The sequence below is a fragment of the Ahaetulla prasina genome, chromosome 11 (genome assembly GCF_028640845.1).
Source record: "Ahaetulla prasina isolate Xishuangbanna chromosome 11, ASM2864084v1, whole genome shotgun sequence".
Lineage (NCBI taxonomy): Eukaryota > Metazoa > Chordata > Lepidosauria > Squamata > Colubridae > Ahaetulla > Ahaetulla prasina.
This window is the reverse complement of record NC_080549.1, coordinates 14,942,160-14,960,149: the sequence shown is the minus strand read 5'-3', so window position 1 is coordinate 14,960,149 and position 17,990 is coordinate 14,942,160. Positions and strand designations below refer to the sequence as shown.

Genomic DNA, 17,990 nt, shown 5'->3' with positions numbered 1-17,990 from the left:
TTAGATTAGAATAGAATAGAATAGAATAGAATTTTTTATTGGCCAAGTGATTGGACACACAAGGAATTTGTCTTTGGTGCATACGCTCTCAGTGTACATAAAATAAAAGATACGTTCATCAAGAATCATAAAGTACAACACTTAATGATAGTCATAGGATACAAATAAGCAATCAGGAAACAATATCAATATAAATCGTAAGGATACAAGCAACAAAGTTACAGTCATACAGTCATAAGTGGAAGGAGATGGGTGATGGGAACGATGAGAAGATTAATAGTAGTGCAGATTTAGTAAATAGTTTGACAGTGTTGAGGGGATTATTATTTAGCAGAGTGATGGTGTTGGGGAAAAACTGTTCATGTATCTAGTTGCTCTGGTGTGCAATGCTCTATAGAATCATTTTGAGGGTAGGAGTTGAAACAGTTTATGTCCAGGATGTGAGGGATCTGTAAATATTTTCACAGCCCTCTTTTTGACTCATGCAGTATACAGGTCCTCCATGGAAGGTAGGTTGGGTAGCCATTGTTTTTGAAAGCAAAGGGTAGGGGTGAGGGATAAAGATAGAAATATTAGCAAGATCCAAAACAGAGGCAACTTAGATGCATTCCTGAGCATCTCATCTTTCAGGATCTGCTGTAGTATCCTAAGCAGAGAAATCTTTCTAAATAGGAGAGTACAATATAATACATATAATCAGCTCATAGGTTGATTATAATACATATAATCAGCTCATAGGTTGGCAACTTACTAGAATATCTGCGCTAAGAGACTGGGATGTACATATATACATACATACATACATGTTTCTGGAGTGGTAAAATGTAGGGAATTCTGTAAAATATTGCAATGTTGCTCTCAGGATTCATGACATTGGGGGCCAGAGGCACTCACTCTCCTCTCTCAAACAGGACTTTTGTTTGGATTTGGTGTCACTTTGAACTTGAGGATACAGTTGGCCAGATTCAGATTCCACTATGTTGAAAGTTGTGGTGGCTGACGGTGTATCACGGTGATAAATCCACCCGTGTTGTTGGTTTTGGGTTTTGTTAACTTGGATTCTACCAAAGCAAGATTCCACCAACTATTAGTGAGTCCGGCATCAAAGTTGGATTTATATGAGTCTTGCTCTAGATCTGTGATGGCAAACCTATAGCACACGTCGCGTACCCAAAGTGGCACGCGGAGCCATGTCGCCTGGCATGTGTGATGTCCCCCATTCCTCTTCTGGGTTTCTGGCGTGCGTGCGTGACGATCGGCTGGCCTTTTTGCTAGCGGCAGTGCCAGAAACTGGAAGAGCTGGTCTTCCATTTTCCTGCGTGAACATGCGTACCGGTCAGCTGATTATCGCATGTGCATGCACGCCAGAAACCTGGAAGAGTAGCTGACTGGTGCACATGTGCGTGCCAGGAACTGGAAGTTCATTTTCAGGCATGCGCCCTGGGCAGATCCTCTTCCGGGTTGCGGCCCAGACAAGCGTGCGCTTGCATGCTCCCTTTTTTGGCACTCGGTGCCAAAAAGGCTCACCATCACTGCTCTAGATCTTCAGCTTCCTGGTGACGTGTTCTTCTAAGGAAATCTCAAGTTTATTATCCCCTAGAACAGGGGTCTGCAAACTTGGCTCTTTTAAGACTTGTGGACTTCAACACCCAGAGGCTGAGGAACTAAGCTAAAAAGCAGGGATTTTTGAAAGGGCTGTGACTGAAGACAGATGATTGAGATCAAGGCTCAGCTGTGGGGAAGAAGAAAATTGAATTCAAGAGGAATACCCCAAACCAAGGTCCCGTATCCAAGAAGTCCCATCTTGGAATTCCAACCAAATGTCCTCGTCTTCTTTCTTCCTGGGTCTTAAGTTGAACTGCACTTGTTACTCAGGCGAGAACTGCTCCGGTCGAGTTCCTGCCCGTTGGCTTTCCATTTTCCCATAGATCCCTTGTCGTCTGTTGGGAGGATGCCAAGGGCTGGCCGTTGGCACCAGCAACAAAGGCAGGACTAGGAGAAACAAAACAGAGATAAAGAGTCATTTAGGGCAGGATTGGCGAGACCGCACAGGCTTCTGAGCGGTGCTGGTTCCTTTGTCCTTACCTGGTACTGGAAGAGAATAAGTTGAGATTGACAGATCACAAGCATCATCATCAATCACCGATGGAAGTTTGTCTCATTCTTCCTGGCTCAGGATAGGCCAAGAAGTCACTAATTGTAGCAGTGCTTTCTACACTCTTGTGTCCTCCAGAATTAGGTCATAACAGTGGTGAAATGCTCCAAAGTCTGCTACCGCTTCACTGCACGTGCACATACTGGCTGAGGATCTCTGGGAGTTGAAGTCCACAAGTTTTAAAGGGACCAAAGTTGGAGACCCCTGCTCTAGCCAGAATTTCTCTCCCTTTCCCTCCCTCCCCCCGTCTCTCTCTGCTAAAGAGAAGTTCCCTGAAGATGGGTTCCCGCATGAGGCTGAAAGCTTGGAAGACAAAACCTCTGGTCCCGGTGACTGACCCAGATTGGACCCTGAAACTGTTGTGTCTGCGCCCCCTGAGCCGGGCCCCCTGCCAGAAAGTGACTTGGAAAGTGAGGGGGAAGGGCCATCAGGACTTACCTCTGGAGCACCGGCTTCCCTGGCTCAGCTCCAGGAGCCAGAGGCAAGCCAGGTGGAGGAGATAACGAGCCCTCCGTCCCCTGACTCTTTTCCCCCCCCGCAGGCCATGCCTCCAGATCCGGCTGATGGCAATCAGGCCTGGCTGGACCCTACGTTTTGTAGGCAGGAGAGGCTGGAACAACAGAAGTAAGGGTGGGGCAGGCCTAGGAAGTGCTGAGTCATGGAGCCACATCCCACAGAATATAAAAGCAGCAAGGGCTGCTATATCCTTTCGTGGCAAGCAAATCAACTGCTTAACTAGAGCTGAAATACTGTTTGTTCCTAGTTGACTCATCGGCATCAAGGGAGATAACAGAGACACTTGGCAGATGCTTGCTAGTTTGCTGCCAGAGCTGATAGTTGCCGGCTAATTAAGTCATCGCTCAGACTGAGGCGAGGGGGACAGAACAGAAACATTATCCTGGGACACATATATTTGCCTTCTTTCGTGAGAAGTAATAATAGCAAAATGTTTCTCTCTATTTTTGGTGCCTCAGTTCATCATATCCTCCCTCCCTCCCATCACATGCCATCTTTTCGTCAACTCTCTTACCTGAAAGCAGTTCTTAAATTTCCGGCTAACAAAATAGAGAGCCACAGGGTTGATGCAGGAATTGAGAGAGGCCATGTTGATGCCAAAGTAATCCATAACCAGAAGGAAACTGGATGGAAGGAGACGGGAAAGAATCATCATGTAGAACATTAAGATGAAGCAAAAGAACTTCTTCAAGGACAAAAGTCAACTCTTGATGACTCCAAGAATATATCCAGCACTTTTCTTGACTCACTCCCCTTTCACTCCTCTTTTATTCCCTCTGGGAGGGGCCATTCATCATCCATCTGTGGCCTTACTCCCAAGTCGACCCTTGTTTTTTAGCTGTTCCCTTCGTCTGGCAACTCTGCGCATGCACACATTGGGAAAAGGCTCCAGCTGTTCGTCTGCCTCACTGATGTCTGACTCCAAAGGCAGCTGATAACTGGCATACGGCCCAGGCCCCCTCTCTGCCTCCAACGCAGAGCTGTTCTGTCCCCTCATCAGAGCCTTCCCCAGACTCCAGGACTGGCCCAAGTTCCTCCTCAACCTCCTCACTGTCCAAATCTGCTGCTATCTCTGCTGGCCGCTGGCGGGCCACAACGCTAACTAGGATTTAACCTGCTTAGCTTTCTCTATTAGTAGATCTGAGGTCAAGTTGTTTCTTTTCTTTGAAAATTATTTTAGTTCAAGCCAAATCCAGATTATCCAAAGGATTGCTTATGCCCAGGTTAGTTTATGGCTTGACTGTTGCAAGGCACTCTCCATGGAGCCGCCCTTGAAGATCACCTGGAAGCCCCAACTGGTTCAGGATACAGTAATGTGACCAGTTGTGGGCATGCCTTGGTATAGCCATGTAACATTTATCTTCACTGGTTGCCAGGTTACTTCTAGTTGCAATTTGAAGTGCTGGTTGTTACTTATAAAGCTGTACATGGCACAGGGCTTGATTACTTGGAGCACACCAGAGGTGGGTTTCAGCAGGTTCTGACCAGTTCTGGAGAACCGGTAATAAAAATTTTGAGTTGTTCGGGCCTCTGTGGCCCAGACTGGTAAGACAGTCTGTTATTAACAGCACTGCTTGCAATTACTGCAGGTTCAAGTCCCACCAGGCCCAAGGTTGACTCAACCTTCCATCCTTTATAAGGTAGGTAAAATGAGGACCCAGATTGTTGGGGGCAATAAAAGTTGACTTTGTATATAATATACAAATGGATGAAGACTATTGCTTGACATAGTGTAAGCCGCCCTGAGTCTTCGGAGTCTTCGGAGAAGGGCAGGATATAAATGCAAAAAAAAAAAAAAAAAACGGTAGTAAAAATTCTGACTGGCTCCACCCCCATCTATTTTCTGCCTCCCAAGTTCCAGCTGATCAGGAGGAAATGGGGATTTTACAGTATCTTTCCCCTGGTTTGGGATGGGAATGGAGATTTTACAGTATCCTTTCCCTGCCACGCCCACCAAGCCACCCCCACCAAGCCATGCCATGCCCACCAAACCACACCCACAGAACCGGTAGTAAAAAAAATTGACACCCCCCCGGAGCACACCTCTCCTCCATAGTATCTACCCAGCTAATTTGATCTTGTAGAGTTGATGCATTCTGGGACTGTTCAATTAAACCAGGGCTCTCCAGAAATGGCAACTTTAAGACTTGTGGACCTCAACTCCCAGAATTCCCCTGACTGGCTGAGGAATTCTGGGAGTTGACGTCCACAAGTCTTAAAGTTTGCACATTTGGAGACCCCTAAATTAAATCAACCCTCTGCTTATCTCACAGAAAGAGCTTCCTGAAACAGGGCCTCTGTGGCTCAGACTGGTAAGACAGTCTGTTATTAACAGCAGCTGCCTGCAATTACTGCAGGTTCAAGTCCCACCAGGCCCAAGGTTGACTCAGCCTTCCATCCTTTATAAGGTGGGTAAAATGAGGACCCAGATTGTTGGGGGCAATAAGTTGACTTTGTATATAATATACAAATGGATGAAGACTATTGCTTGACATAGCCGCCCTGAGTCTTCGGAGAAGGGAGGGATATAAATGTAAATTTAAAAAAAACAACATACCAGAATACCTTTGTGAAAGGATCTACAATCATGGTGATTAGTACTACATTTTCTACATTGTTTGGGAGTGTCCTGTGTCCTGATGATGCCAGATGGACTTCCATGATCAAAATCAATAGTTAGATCTGCCTGAATACTTGGTATTTTGGGGAAAAGCCATTAAAATCTTGACAATGGTTTGTACCAAGCTTCTTTAGAGGTTCATCACTCCTTCACAGTCCTACCTCAAGACTTTACATCAGGAGTGAAATGCTCCCAGTTTGGACCGGATCACCCGATCCGGTAGCAATTGCGGCGGGTGGTTCGGAGAACTGGTAGCAAAAATCCCTGCCCCCCCCTCCACGCCCAGCTGAGCCGCGCGATCATCAGAGGGTTTTTTAAATTTTATTTTTAAAAAGCATTTTTTCTTCGGCCGAAAAAATGCTTTTAAAAGTAAAAAAAAAAAGCCTCTGATGATCAGAGGCTCAGCTGGGATTGTCAGAACCTTTTCAAAGCATTTTTTCTACAAGCTCTTGAACCGAAGAGGCTGTAAAAAAAAAAAAAAGCTTTTAAAGGGTTCTGCCGATCAGGCAACTCAGCTGGGATCGTCAGAATCCTTTCAAAGCCTTTTTTCCTCTGGCGATCCCAGCTGAGTTGCCTGATCATCACAGGCTTTTAAAAGCATTTTTTTAAAAAACCTCTTCGGCCGAAGAGGTTGTAGAAAAAATGTTTTTAAAAGTAAAAAAAAAAAAAAAGTTGGCCATGCCCACCCAGTCACATTACCCCTCCCCACCAAGCCACACCCACGGAACCGGTAGTAACAAATTTTACATTTCACCCCTGCTTTTACATTGCTGTTATCAAAGGAGCTTTGTTCATAGCTGTCTTGCTTAAAATTTTATGGAGCTTTTTAATGGATGTTATCGTGAAGGTCCCAGCTGGGGTGGAAAGGTGGCACAGCCATAATTGAATCAATACCCTTAACAATCAATAAGTGAAGCAAAAGGACTAATTGTCAAAACCGTTCGGATTATTTTTTTTTAAAAAAAAGTCTCAACCATCACCGCAAGGCATTTCTGCGCATTGATCTCACCTAAGCAGCTCGCATCTGTCCACATCTTGTTGGTTATAGATGGTTTTCTTAAGGATCCTGCTGAGATGAAGAGGAAGCCAGCAAAGGGCAAATATGACCACTAGACAGAATACCGTCTTGGCCACTTCTCGACGCTGGAAAAGACACGTGTGATCATTGAAACGAATAGGAGAAGATCAGAAAAAAAGGGGAACGATTTTTCTCATACTTCATTCCATCCTCTCCTCTCTAATGTTTAGGTCAGACCTGATGAGCTTTAGCCTTTTCCTGTTTCCCACTTATTTTCTTCTTGCTTCATCTATTTGGGTTGCGGTTGTCTTAAATTGCTGTTTAACCATCATTAAGAATCACAAGATGAATGTCAGTTTTGGAAGGCAATTTTCTTTTTGCTTCTTACCTGCCAAATATTTTCGCTGGGAAAGTTGGGAGTGGGGGTTGTTGTTGGAGCGGGAGAAAATTAGTCATAACAACATTCCATTTTCAAGGACATCCTGCGTCTGATGGAGACTGCCTGAAGATTGTATCCAATTGAGTTAATTGGACAATGTGATGAACTTGTGGGTGTGGGGCAGGGCTGAGCACTTAACTGGGTGTGGAAAACCTGGACGCTTTCAATTTCGAGTTTTCCCAGCTGTGCCAACACGACATCTCTAATAAATTGGAACTTTGAGGAACCTCAAGCCTCAGAGCTTTATTTCGTTGGGGGTGTTCCTTAGAACCCTGACAATGAGATGAATAGGCAGAGGTGGCATTCAGCCAGTTTGGACTTGTTCGCCCGAACTGGTAGCAGAAATTGCAAGTGGTTGCCCATCTGCCCCAGCTCTTTGTCATCCTATTTAGGCACATTTTTGAGGCTGGGCATATGCGCGGAAGGCACGCACACCACGTGCATGCACAGAAGGCTGGGTTCATGTGTGAATAGGGCGCACGCTAACATTTGTGAACCGGTCATGCTAATCTTCTCTGTATCTATAAATGTACAATTATGAAATGATAGATTGGGTACAATGGAAAAGAAACTGAAAAGAAAGCATAGAATCTTAGAAAATTGGAGTTGCTCGATTACCAAACAAGGGAAAAATTACACAACAAAGAAGAAAGAAAGAAGAGAAGAACAGTGGGTAAGATAGAGGAGGTGAAGGAGAGAGAGGGATGGAAGGAAGGGGAAGGAGAGGAAGATAGGATACTGGAGAAGAGTAGGGGAGAAGGTGAGAAAGGAGGGAAAGAAGGAGTGGGGGAGAGGAAGGGGAAGGAGGAAGGAGAGGAGGAGGAAGAAGGTAGGAAAGACGAGGAGGGAGGGAGGGAAAAGAGGTTTGTTGTGAAATGAAGGGAAATAATAAATAAAATAATAAAATAAAATAAAAATAAATAAAATAAAATAAATAAAATGAAATGATGAAATGAAATCAAATTAAATTAAATTAAATCAAATCAAATATATGTGACCCTAGACAATTCCTCTTCAGTCAATGCAACCCAGGCAAACCAAAAGATTGTACAACCATGATTTAGGTAAAGGTAAAGGTTCCCCTGGCACATATGTACTAGTCATTCCCGACTCTAGGGGACGGTGCTCATCTTTGTTTCAAAGCCGAAGAGCCAGCGCTGTCCGAAGACGTCTCTGTGGTCATGTGGCCGGCATGACTCAACGCCAAAGGCGCACAGAACGCTGCTCCCTTCCCACCAAAGGTGGTCCCGATTTTCCTACTTGCATTTTTTACGTGCTTTCGAACTGCTAGGTTGGCAGAAGCTGGGACAAGTAACAGGAGCTCACCCCGTTATGCGGCACCAGGGATTCGAACCGCCGAACTGCCGACCTTTCGGTTGACAAGCTCAGCATCTTAGCCACTGAGCCACTGCATCTAAACTATGATTTAGATGGACAATTATGGAACAGTGGCAGGAAACAGAATGATAGAGTAAGGAAACCTCCCCCCGTCATGTGTTTAGCCGAAGATGAAAGTCTGCTCGATCTTAGTTATGGAGGATCTCACCCGCTTCATGTGATCGTTGAGGGCCAACCTCATGCCATTGCTCTTGCTCAGCATCTCACAAGACATGAGGGAGTAGAAGACCCCAGTGCAGGCCAAAGGCAGGCAGAAGTAAAATCCGAAGAGCCACCAGTCTTTCACATCCTTGTAAAACTGTAGAAAGAGAATAAGAAAGAAACAACTTGTTGTGATCCAGGCCAAAGTAGGTAGTAGGAAACTCAGTCCGTGGGGAAAAAAAAACTTTATTCAAACAGCTGAGATTTACTTCATTCCCAGCGTCGTTCAACTCAAATTAAAACAAATTCCTCCCAACACAAATTCCTCAGTCCTATCGCAAACCTTGGTCCAATTAGGTAAACTGCCAAAGGCCTTTCTTGGCAAACATTCAGAAGTTACAAAAATAAATGCAAGACTTAGATGAAGCAGAAGATGAAACTACCAACGTTGTTTTCTGGCAAAGCCCAAACGCTGTTACTGGTCTGTTTTAAGCCTTATGGGAGGGGCCAATCATGTCTTGGCCTTACTCCCGAGTTGTCCTTTTTACTTGAGCTGCTCTTGCCTTCTGGCAGCTCTTCTCATGCGTGCATTAGGAAGAGGCTCTTCCTGTTCCTCTGCCTCACTACTGTCAACCTCTGGAAGCTCTGGAGTCCACACCTCACTCCCCGATGTCCCTGGCCTCATCTCAGCCTCATCGCTGTCTGACTCCATTACCAGCTTCACAGGCTGCTGGCAGAGCACAACACAACTTTGAGGAATGGCATCAGTGGTGGTTTTCAGCTGGTTCTATCCAGTTCAGGCGAACTGGTAGCAGCAGCTGCAGGAGGCTCCGCCCACCCGCCTGGACGTCGTCACATCCCATTTTTGATGTTCTGCATATACACACGAGCTCACATTTGTGAACCTGTAGCGAAGGTAAGTGAATACCACCCCTGAATGAAATGCACCAACAAGCTCACTTGCCTGCAAGAATTTGGAATTAGGTGCTGTGCTAAGCAGTGTCGTGTAATTGTTTCAAGTTTGATGTCTGTGTGAACCAGCAAGGTCTGGCTTCTTAAAGAAACCATAGTTAAACAATCCAGTGATTGCTATGTTGTGGGAATTCAGCCTCCTCCTTCTTTTAACCATGATATTCAAATGTCAGACTACTGCAAGTTCTGGACTGCAGGATATCTACCCAAGCTAACTCAGAGTAAATAAAGATAGGCTTGTTCTAATCTAGAGAGTGCTTTTGTCTGCTTTTTCTGTATTGTTGATTTCACAGATTTCACAAGAATCCTTATTCTCAGAGATTTTGCCCCCCAGAGCTGTAGGGAGTAGAAGCTCTTCTTGCCCATATCTCTCTATGGTGTTCTTTCTATTTCCAAATTTGGGGCGTCATACAGGCATATTTTATATTCATTGTTTTTTTAAGGGATGTTAGCTCTTCATTCAGATTCTGGCTTACAAAACATATTTGCCAAGCAATCATACATGGAAAACTTTGACTTAGATGTGTTGTTTTATTACTTTACTTTTTTGTAACAGGTTTTCTATAGCTCTCTCCTCTCCTCTCCTCTCCTCTCCTCTCCTCTCCTCTCCTCTCCTCTCCTCTCCTCCCTCCCTCCCTCCCTCCCTCCTCCTCCTCTCCTCTCCTCTCCTCTCCCTCTTTCCTTCCTTCTTTCCTGTCTCCTCTCCTCTCCCTCCCCTCCCGCCCTCCCTTGATCATAAAAAAGTCATTTCAACTTCATAAAGTCATCCGAAGGGAAATGAGATTAAGGAAGGCATCCTATCTCTTTGTCTTCATATTCTGGTATAAAGTCACTTCCTGGCCATCATTTTCCTCCGACCATCCCAGCTTTAGTCATTCAAAGGTCTCCTGATTCTCTCAAAGATTTCCTTTTTCCTTCCCCCATGTACATTTGGAACTACCATCCGCCAAAAGTTGAGCTTCCTCTGCTGAGCGTCTCCAAACTCGTGCCTTCCGTATAAACTGGGATTATGGCTCCCAGTTTTCGCAACCAATCCTGGAGCGTAGTAAACCCAACAGAGTTAGGGAGCACCAGAATGGAAAAGGCTGAAAAATAAAGAGGTTGGGCAAAATGACTGATGTACCAAAATGAAATAAAGCATCCAGGCAACTATTGGGACTTCCACCTACTCCCAACTAGCTGGAGCTTGTCCATTCAAAGTAGGGAAGAGAGATATATTTCAAACAGTGGTGGGTTCCAATTTTTTTTACTACCGGTTCTGTGGGCATGGCTTATTTTGTGGGCGTAGCTTGGTGGTCATGTGATGGTGGGTGTGGCTTGGTGGGCGTGTGACTGTGTGTGGGTGCTTGGTGGCCGTTTGGGTGGGTGTTGCTGGTTGGTCATGTGACTGGGTGGGCATGGCTGGTTGGTCATTTGGGTCAAAGACCTCAACGAGATACAATTTCCCTGTCTATTTATTTACTACTACTTAACATGCAAAATATATTATTTAATCCTATGTATATATGCCATATGTGTACATACATATTACACAGTATATAGAGTGTGTATAGGCACACACAAAAAGATACATTATCTACTATATATACTGTATGTGTATGTACGCGCACACACACACACACACAGCTCTTCTAAAACTATACACGTTCAACCTCACTTACTACATCTGGAGAAACACACCCAGAGTTCACTTCCTGCCACACATTTAACTATAACTGTTGTGTTCAGCGAGCCGCATTGAGAAATAGAGGCGGTCTCCTATTGGTTAAGACGCATGGCAGCCCCGTGCGTGGGAATCCTTATTGTGTTGATTGGCTCGTCCTGTTTGACAGCTTTGTCATGTCCCACTCCTCCGCTGACGGCCGGGTCAGGGAAATCCGAATCAAGCGTGCCTCTGCAGCTCTGCCAAAGTCCTAGCAAAGTCCTCAAGGCAGGCAGGAGACCAGAAAGTGACTTCAGCAAGATATGTTTAGACTTTGCCTGACTCAGAGAATGCCAGAAAGCAGGTCCTTTATATAGGCCATGGGGTGTGGCTCCATGACTCAGCACTTATCCAGGCCTGCCCCTCCCTTCCTTCTGTTGCCTCCGCCTATCAAGTCTTCTGACACGAGGGTCACTCCAATCGGCAGCTGTTGGTAATAGACCTTCCTCAGGCTCACATGCTGTGGAGGAGGGGGAGGGGTCTAGTTGCTCCGTTTGCCTGGGCATGGAGCCAGGGCTGGGGGCTGGAGGTGCTTCCTCCTCTTCAGCCTGTCTGGGCATGGAGCCAGGGCTGGGGCCGGGAGGCATACTAGAACATTCCTCCGTGTTCGGAAGCAGATAAGAAGACCCCGGCTGAGGTGAGATTGGACGAGACACAACAAGCTTGATATGTAAGAGCTGCCAAACGCAAGGTCTGTGCCGGGTTTTCCAAGTTCGTGTTATTCATTAAAGGTTGCTTACCAATACGCTTGTAGTCACCTCAGTCATTCTTCGATTCCAATACACATCAATAACTACTGTACATTTAGAAGATTACACATGCCGTCAGAGGAAGAAAAGAGGATAGGATAGCAGAGATTCTGTGGGGCAAGGCTGAGGGAGAGAAGTGGAGAGGAGAGGCCGATCATAACTACTTATTAATTTTCAAGCTGTAAGTGTTGATTTATCAAGCCCAATCACATAGCTTCATAGTGGAGCACGGGTATTTAGCTAGTTATTGTATATAAAGAAGTTCCTTCTACAAATGAATCCTACTGAATTATTTCTATCTCTAAAAAGAGTGCAGAGAAGAGCAACAAAGATGATTAGGGGATTGGAGGCTAAAACATATAAAGAACGGTTGCAGGAACTTGGTATGTCTAGTTTAATGAAAAGAAGGACTAGGGGAGACATGATAGCAGTCTTCCAATATCTCAGGGGTTGCCACAAAGAAGAGGGAGTCAAACTATTCTTCAAAGCACCTGAAAGCAGGACAAGTAGCAATGGTTGGAAACTAATCAAGGAGAGAAGCAACTTAGAACTAAGGAGAAATTTCCTGACAGTTAGAACAATCAATAAGTGGAACAACTTGCCTGCAGAAGTTGTGAATGCTCCAACACTGGAAATGTTTAAGAAGTTGGGTAGCCATTTGTCTGAAATGGTGTAGGGTTTCCTGCCTAAGCAGGGGATTGGATCAGAAGACCTTCAAGGTCCCTTCCAACTCTGTTATTATGTCATGTTATTTAGTTGCGGGCTGGTTGGATTGCTGCAAACGCTTGACAAACCCACCGTCATAAAGCTGGACTTTTGCTCAGGGGCCAGCAAACAAACCCAATAGGTCTGTTCGCGGTAATTCAGGTCCACCAAGTCGAAAGCAATGGCTTCTGGGATAGCCAGGATGATGGCCACAGCCCAAATGAAGGTCACTTCCACCGCCTTCCACATGGGGATTCCAATGCCCTGGATCCGGCTCCAGGAAGCCACAGCTCGGTACCTAGAGGAGAAACGAAAGAGGAGGCACCATTTGCAAGAGGAAAAGGTTATTCAGTAAAAAACAACAACAGGAAACGCTCCGAAGAGTTGATTACCTGTCTATGCTGAGAGCACAAAGGCTGAGGACAGTGATGCCAACAGAGGCCTTCTGTATGAATGGCACCAGTTTGCAGATCTGCACCCCGAAAGGCCAATCTTCTGCAAGAATAACAATACCATTTATGGACTACAAATAAGAGAACCCTTTTCCAACAGTGATCATTGCATGATTGACTTCCATCTTAATATACGTTGTGACTTTAACCATCATATCAATAGCATTCCCATTTACAACTTCAAAAAAGCCAATTATGACTCTATAAACAATGATCTTTCATTTCTAGACTGGCAAAATCTGTTCTCAACCTGTATAACTGCTGAAGACCACTATAGAGTTTTTCTACTCGAAATCAACAGAGTCATCGAACTATATGTACCACTAACTACCATCAAGATTAGGAAAAGCAAACTACCCATATCAATAAAAAAGCTTCAATCTAAAAAGATCCTCTGGAAAAGAAAACAAAGGGCTATGTAGCTAATTTTAAAAACGCTACAGAACTATATGCAACCAAATAAAACTGAATGCACAAATTACCACACCAAGCAAGAAGAGGATCTTCTGCACAAATTCCAGTCGTGCCTTCTATAATTTTGTCAACAACAAGCTTGATATGTAAGAGCTGCCAAACGCAAGGTCCGTGCCGGGTTTTCCAAGTTCGTGTTATTCATTAAAGGTTGCTTACCAATACGCTCGTAGTCGCCTCAGTCATTCTTCGATTCCAATACACATCAATAACTACTGTACATTTAGAAGATTACACATGCCGTCAGAGGAAGAAAATGGGATAGGATAGCAGAGATTCTGTGGGGCAAGGCTGAGGGAGAGAAGTGGAGAGGAGAGGCCGATCATAACTACTCATTAATTTTCAAGCTGTAAGTGTTCGTTTATCAAGCCCGATCACATAGTTTCATAGTGGAGCTCGGGTATTTAGCTAGTTATTGTATATAAAGAAGTTCCTTCTACAAATGAATCCTACTGAATTATTTCTATCTCTAGAAAGAGTGCAGAGAAGAGCAACAAAGATGATTAGGGGACTGGAGGCTAAAATGTATGTAGAAAGGTTGCAGGAACTTGGTATGTCTAGTTTAATGAAAAGAAGGACTAGGGGAGACATGATAGCAGTCTTCCAATATCTCAGGGGTTGCCACAAAGAAGAGGGAGTCAAACTATTCTCCAAAGCACCTGAAAGCAGGACAAGTAGCAATGGTTGGAAACTAATCAAGGAGAGAAGCAACTTAGAACTAAGGAGAAATTTCCTGACAGTTAGAACAATCAATAAGTGGAACAACTTGCTTGCAGAAGTTGTGAATGCTCCAACACTGGAAATGTTTAAGAAGTTGGGTAGCCATTTGTCTGAAATGGTGTAGGGTTTCCTGCCTAAGCAGGGGGTTGGATCAGAAGACCTTCAAGGTCCCTTCCAACTCTGTTATTATGTCATGTTATTTAGTTGCGGGCTGGTTGGATTGCTGCAAACGCTTGACAAACCCACCGTCATAAAGCTGGACTTTTGCTCAGGGGCCAGCAAACAAACCCAATAGGTCTGTTCATGTAATTCAGGTCCACCAAGTCGAAAGCAATGGCTTCTGGGATAGGATAGCAGAGATTCTGTGGGGCAAGGCTGAGGACAGTGATGCCAACAGAGGCCTTCTGTATGAATGGCACCAGTTTGCAGATCTGCACCCCGAAAGGCCAATCTTCTGCAAGAAGCTGGGAAGAAAAACAAAGGAGAGAAAACCTCAGCATTACTTCTCCATAATGAGCCGAAGTGGCGCCATGTTTAGAGTGCGGTACTGCAGGCTACTTCTGCTGCCTGCCGGCTGCCTGCAATTTGGCAGTTCAAATTTCACCAGACCCAAGACTGACTCAGCCTTCCATAACTTCTGAGGTTGATAAAATGAGGACCCAGATTCTTGGGGGCAAGAGGCTGACTCTGAAACTGCTTAGAGAGGGCTGTAAAGTACAGTGAAGCAGTATATAAGTCTACATGGTATAGCTTCCTTCCTTCCTTCCTTCCTTCTTTCCTTCCTTCCTTCCTCCCTCCCTCCCTCCCTCCTTCCCTTCCCTTCCCTTCCCTTCCCTTCCCTATCCATCCATCCATCCATCCCAGCTCAAGGTTGACTCAGCCTTCCATCCTTCCGAGGTGGGTAAAACGAGGGCCCAGATTATTGGGGACAATATGCTGACTCTGTAAACCACTTAGAGAGGACTGTAAAAGCACTGTGAAGCGATATATAAGTCTACTTGCTATACCTACCTTTCTTCCTCCCTCCCTCCCTCCCTCCCTCCCTCCCTCCCTCCCTCCCTCCCTCCCTTCCCTTCCCTTCCCTATCCATCCATCCATCCATCCATCCATCCATCCATCCCAGCTCAAGGTTGACTCAGCTTTCCATCCTTCTGAGGTGGATTAAACGAGGACCCAGATTCTTGGGAGAATATGCTAACTCTGTAAACTGCTTAGGAAGGTCTGTAAAGCACTATGAAGAGATATATAAGTGCTATTTAGATAACATTTGCTATCTAACCCATGGTGGCACAGTGGTTGGAATGTAGCATTGCAGGCTAATTCTGCTGACTGCCAGCAGTTTGGACCTCACTGGCTCAAGGTTAATTCAGCCTTTCAGCCTTCCGAGGTCAGTAAAATGAGGACCCTGACTGTTGGGGGCAACAGGCTGACTCAGTAAACTGCTTAGAGGGGGCTATAAAACACTGTGAAGTGGCATATAAGTCTAAGTCCTATTACTATTGCTATTGCTATAATGGAAGATTCTCAGGAGAATGTTGGGGTATTTGTGTAATAGAGACATTCCAGCCAAATAAGATTTTGGGAAGTACAGGTAGTCCTTGATGTATGACCGCAATTGAGCCCAAAATTTCTGCTGCTCTGTGAAACGGTTGTTAAATGAGTTTTGCCCCATTTTACCACCTGTCTTGCCACAGCTGTTCAGTAAATTACTGTGGTTGTTGTTACGTTAGTAACACGGTTGTTAAGTGAATCTGGCTACTTACGCTAGCGTACGGTTGTTAAATGAATTTTGCCCCATTTTACGACCTGTCTTGCCACGGTTGTTAAGTGAATTGCTGCGGTCGTTACGTTAGTAACACGGCTGTTAAGTGAATCTCGCTTCTCCATGGACTTTGCTTGTCAGAAGCTCACCGAAAAGTGATCACATGACCCCAGGACACTGCAACCGTCATAAATATGAGCCAGTCGCCAATTGTCTGAATTTTGGGGGGATGCTGCAACAGTTGGATGAAAACCGATCATAAGCCACTTTTTTTCACTGCTATCGTAGCTTTGAAAGTTAAATGACCTGTCGTAAGTCGAGGACTATCTGTATAGTCTCTCCAGAATCATCATCATGTATTAAAATGCGTCCCTGACTTCCAGCAACTCGGGGCGGTTAAGCTTGCTGGCTTTATATTTTTATTTAGAATCCATCTATATATTACATCTGTATGAGATAATAAAAACAATCACTATCATTAAAACAAGACATATTGTAGGAGTTGACCAGGCAGAGCTCAAGGGTGGAGTCAAGCACATCATCAGTTTGGAATCTCTAAATCCTCATAATAGACCTACTGTACTTTTCGGAGTATAAGATACACTCCCCCACACCCAAAAAAAGAGGGTGGAAATGTTGCTGCGTCTTATACATCAAATACAGCCATTTTTGGTCTCCCGAAGCCATGCCCCGCGTGTCCCGTTTTTGCAAAACACGGGCCCATTTTTTGCAAAAGCAGGGGGCGCAGAGGCTTTGGGAGGGCTGCAGAGTGCTCCTGGGGGCTGGGGAGAGCAAAAACTTTTTTTTCTTGCTTACCTCTTTGAAATCTTGTTGCGTCTTATACACCAGTGCGTCTTATAGTCCAAAAAATACGGTAAATCTCTCCCTCTCTCTCTCCTCCCCCCCCAAAAAAATCTGTTGACTCTTATCTGGTGCTAATTTGCCTTGACTGTTACTAATTAAGATTCTTGTTGGGAAGGAAGCATGAAATAAACCAATAGTATCTTTTGAACAATTAGGATGATTAAAGACTTGGAGACTAAAATGTGTGAAAAAGGATTGTAGGAATTAGATATGGCTAATCTAGAAAAGAAGGACTGGCGGAGGTGGGGAGGGACATGATAGCAGGGTTCCAATACCTCAGGAGCTGCCACAAAGAAGAGGGAGTCAAGCTATTCTCCAAAGCACCTGAGGGCAGGACTAGAAGCAATGGGTGGAAACTAATCAAGGAGAGAAGCAACTTAGAACTAAGGAGAAATTTCCTAACAATGAGAACAATTAACCAGTGGGCCAGCTTACCCCTTAGAAGTTGTGGGTGCTTCACCATTGGAGGTTTTTAAGAAGAGATTAGACCGACACCTGTCTGAAATGGTATAGGGCAGAGGTGGGTTTCAGCAGGTTCTGGCCAGTTCTGGAGAACCGGTAGCGGAACTTTTGAGTAGTTCGGAGAACTGGTAGTAAAAATTCTGACTGGCCCCACCTCCATCTATTCTCTGCCTCTCAAGTCCCAGCTGATCGGGAGGAAATGGGGATTTTTTCAGTAACCTTCCCCTGGAGTGGGGTGGGAATGAAGATTTTACAGTATCCTTCCCCTGCCACGCCCACCAAGTCACACCCACAGAACCAGTAGTAAAAATTTTTTGAAACCCACCACTGGTATAGGGTCTCCTGCTTGAGCAAGGGGTTGGACTAGTTGACCTCCAGAGGACTCTTCCAGCTTTATTCTGATTGTTTGAGGCAAACCATTTATGTACCATATACACACTCTCTTCTATCCTGGTTCTTGACTTTTTGCACCTGATCCATATCTTTAAAAAAACGCTAAGAGCAAGAGAAGTGGGAAGTTAAGATCAAAACTGCCAGGTGTCCCTTAAAACGGGGATTTATTTATTTATTTGTTGAATTTATATTGCTGCCTATTCGCCCATGGCGACTGAAGGCGGCTTACAGGATATAAAAACCACATTTAAAAACAGTACAAGCTAATTTTTTAAAAAAATCAAATAAATTAATGTAATAAAATCACCCCCCACCTCCCGCCCCAGTGACAGCCAATCGCATGAGCCATTTAATGGGCTCCATCCCACTCTGGGTTCCAAAGGCCCACTGGCAGAACCAGGTCTTCAGCGTCTTCCAGAAGAGGGTTAGAGTTGGGACCATTCTAATCTCT

The 17,990-nt window shown here is 44.9% G+C and overlaps 1 protein-coding gene across 1 annotated transcript in view; it reads right to left on the bottom strand.

Annotated features, from left to right (window-relative positions):
* Positions 1-128: 128 nt before the first annotated feature.
* The window catches only part of LOC131205054 (endothelin receptor type B-like), a 37,839-nt gene continuing 19,977 nt past the window's right edge, over positions 129-17,990 (bottom strand). Inside the window, exons 3-10 of the mRNA XM_058196899.1 lie at positions 14,496-14,522; position 14,290; positions 12,808-12,907; positions 12,509-12,713; positions 8,295-8,444; positions 6,301-6,434; positions 3,186-3,294; positions 129-1,992 (exon numbers count right to left, since the gene is read on the bottom strand). Of these exons, the coding sequence (XP_058052882.1) occupies positions 1,849-1,992; positions 3,186-3,294; positions 6,301-6,434; positions 8,295-8,444; positions 12,509-12,713; positions 12,808-12,907; position 14,290; positions 14,496-14,522 (870 nt within the window). The 3' untranslated portion in view covers positions 129-1,848. The remainder of the gene's footprint in view (positions 1,993-3,185; positions 3,295-6,300; positions 6,435-8,294; positions 8,445-12,508; positions 12,714-12,807; positions 12,908-14,289; positions 14,291-14,495; positions 14,523-17,990) is intronic.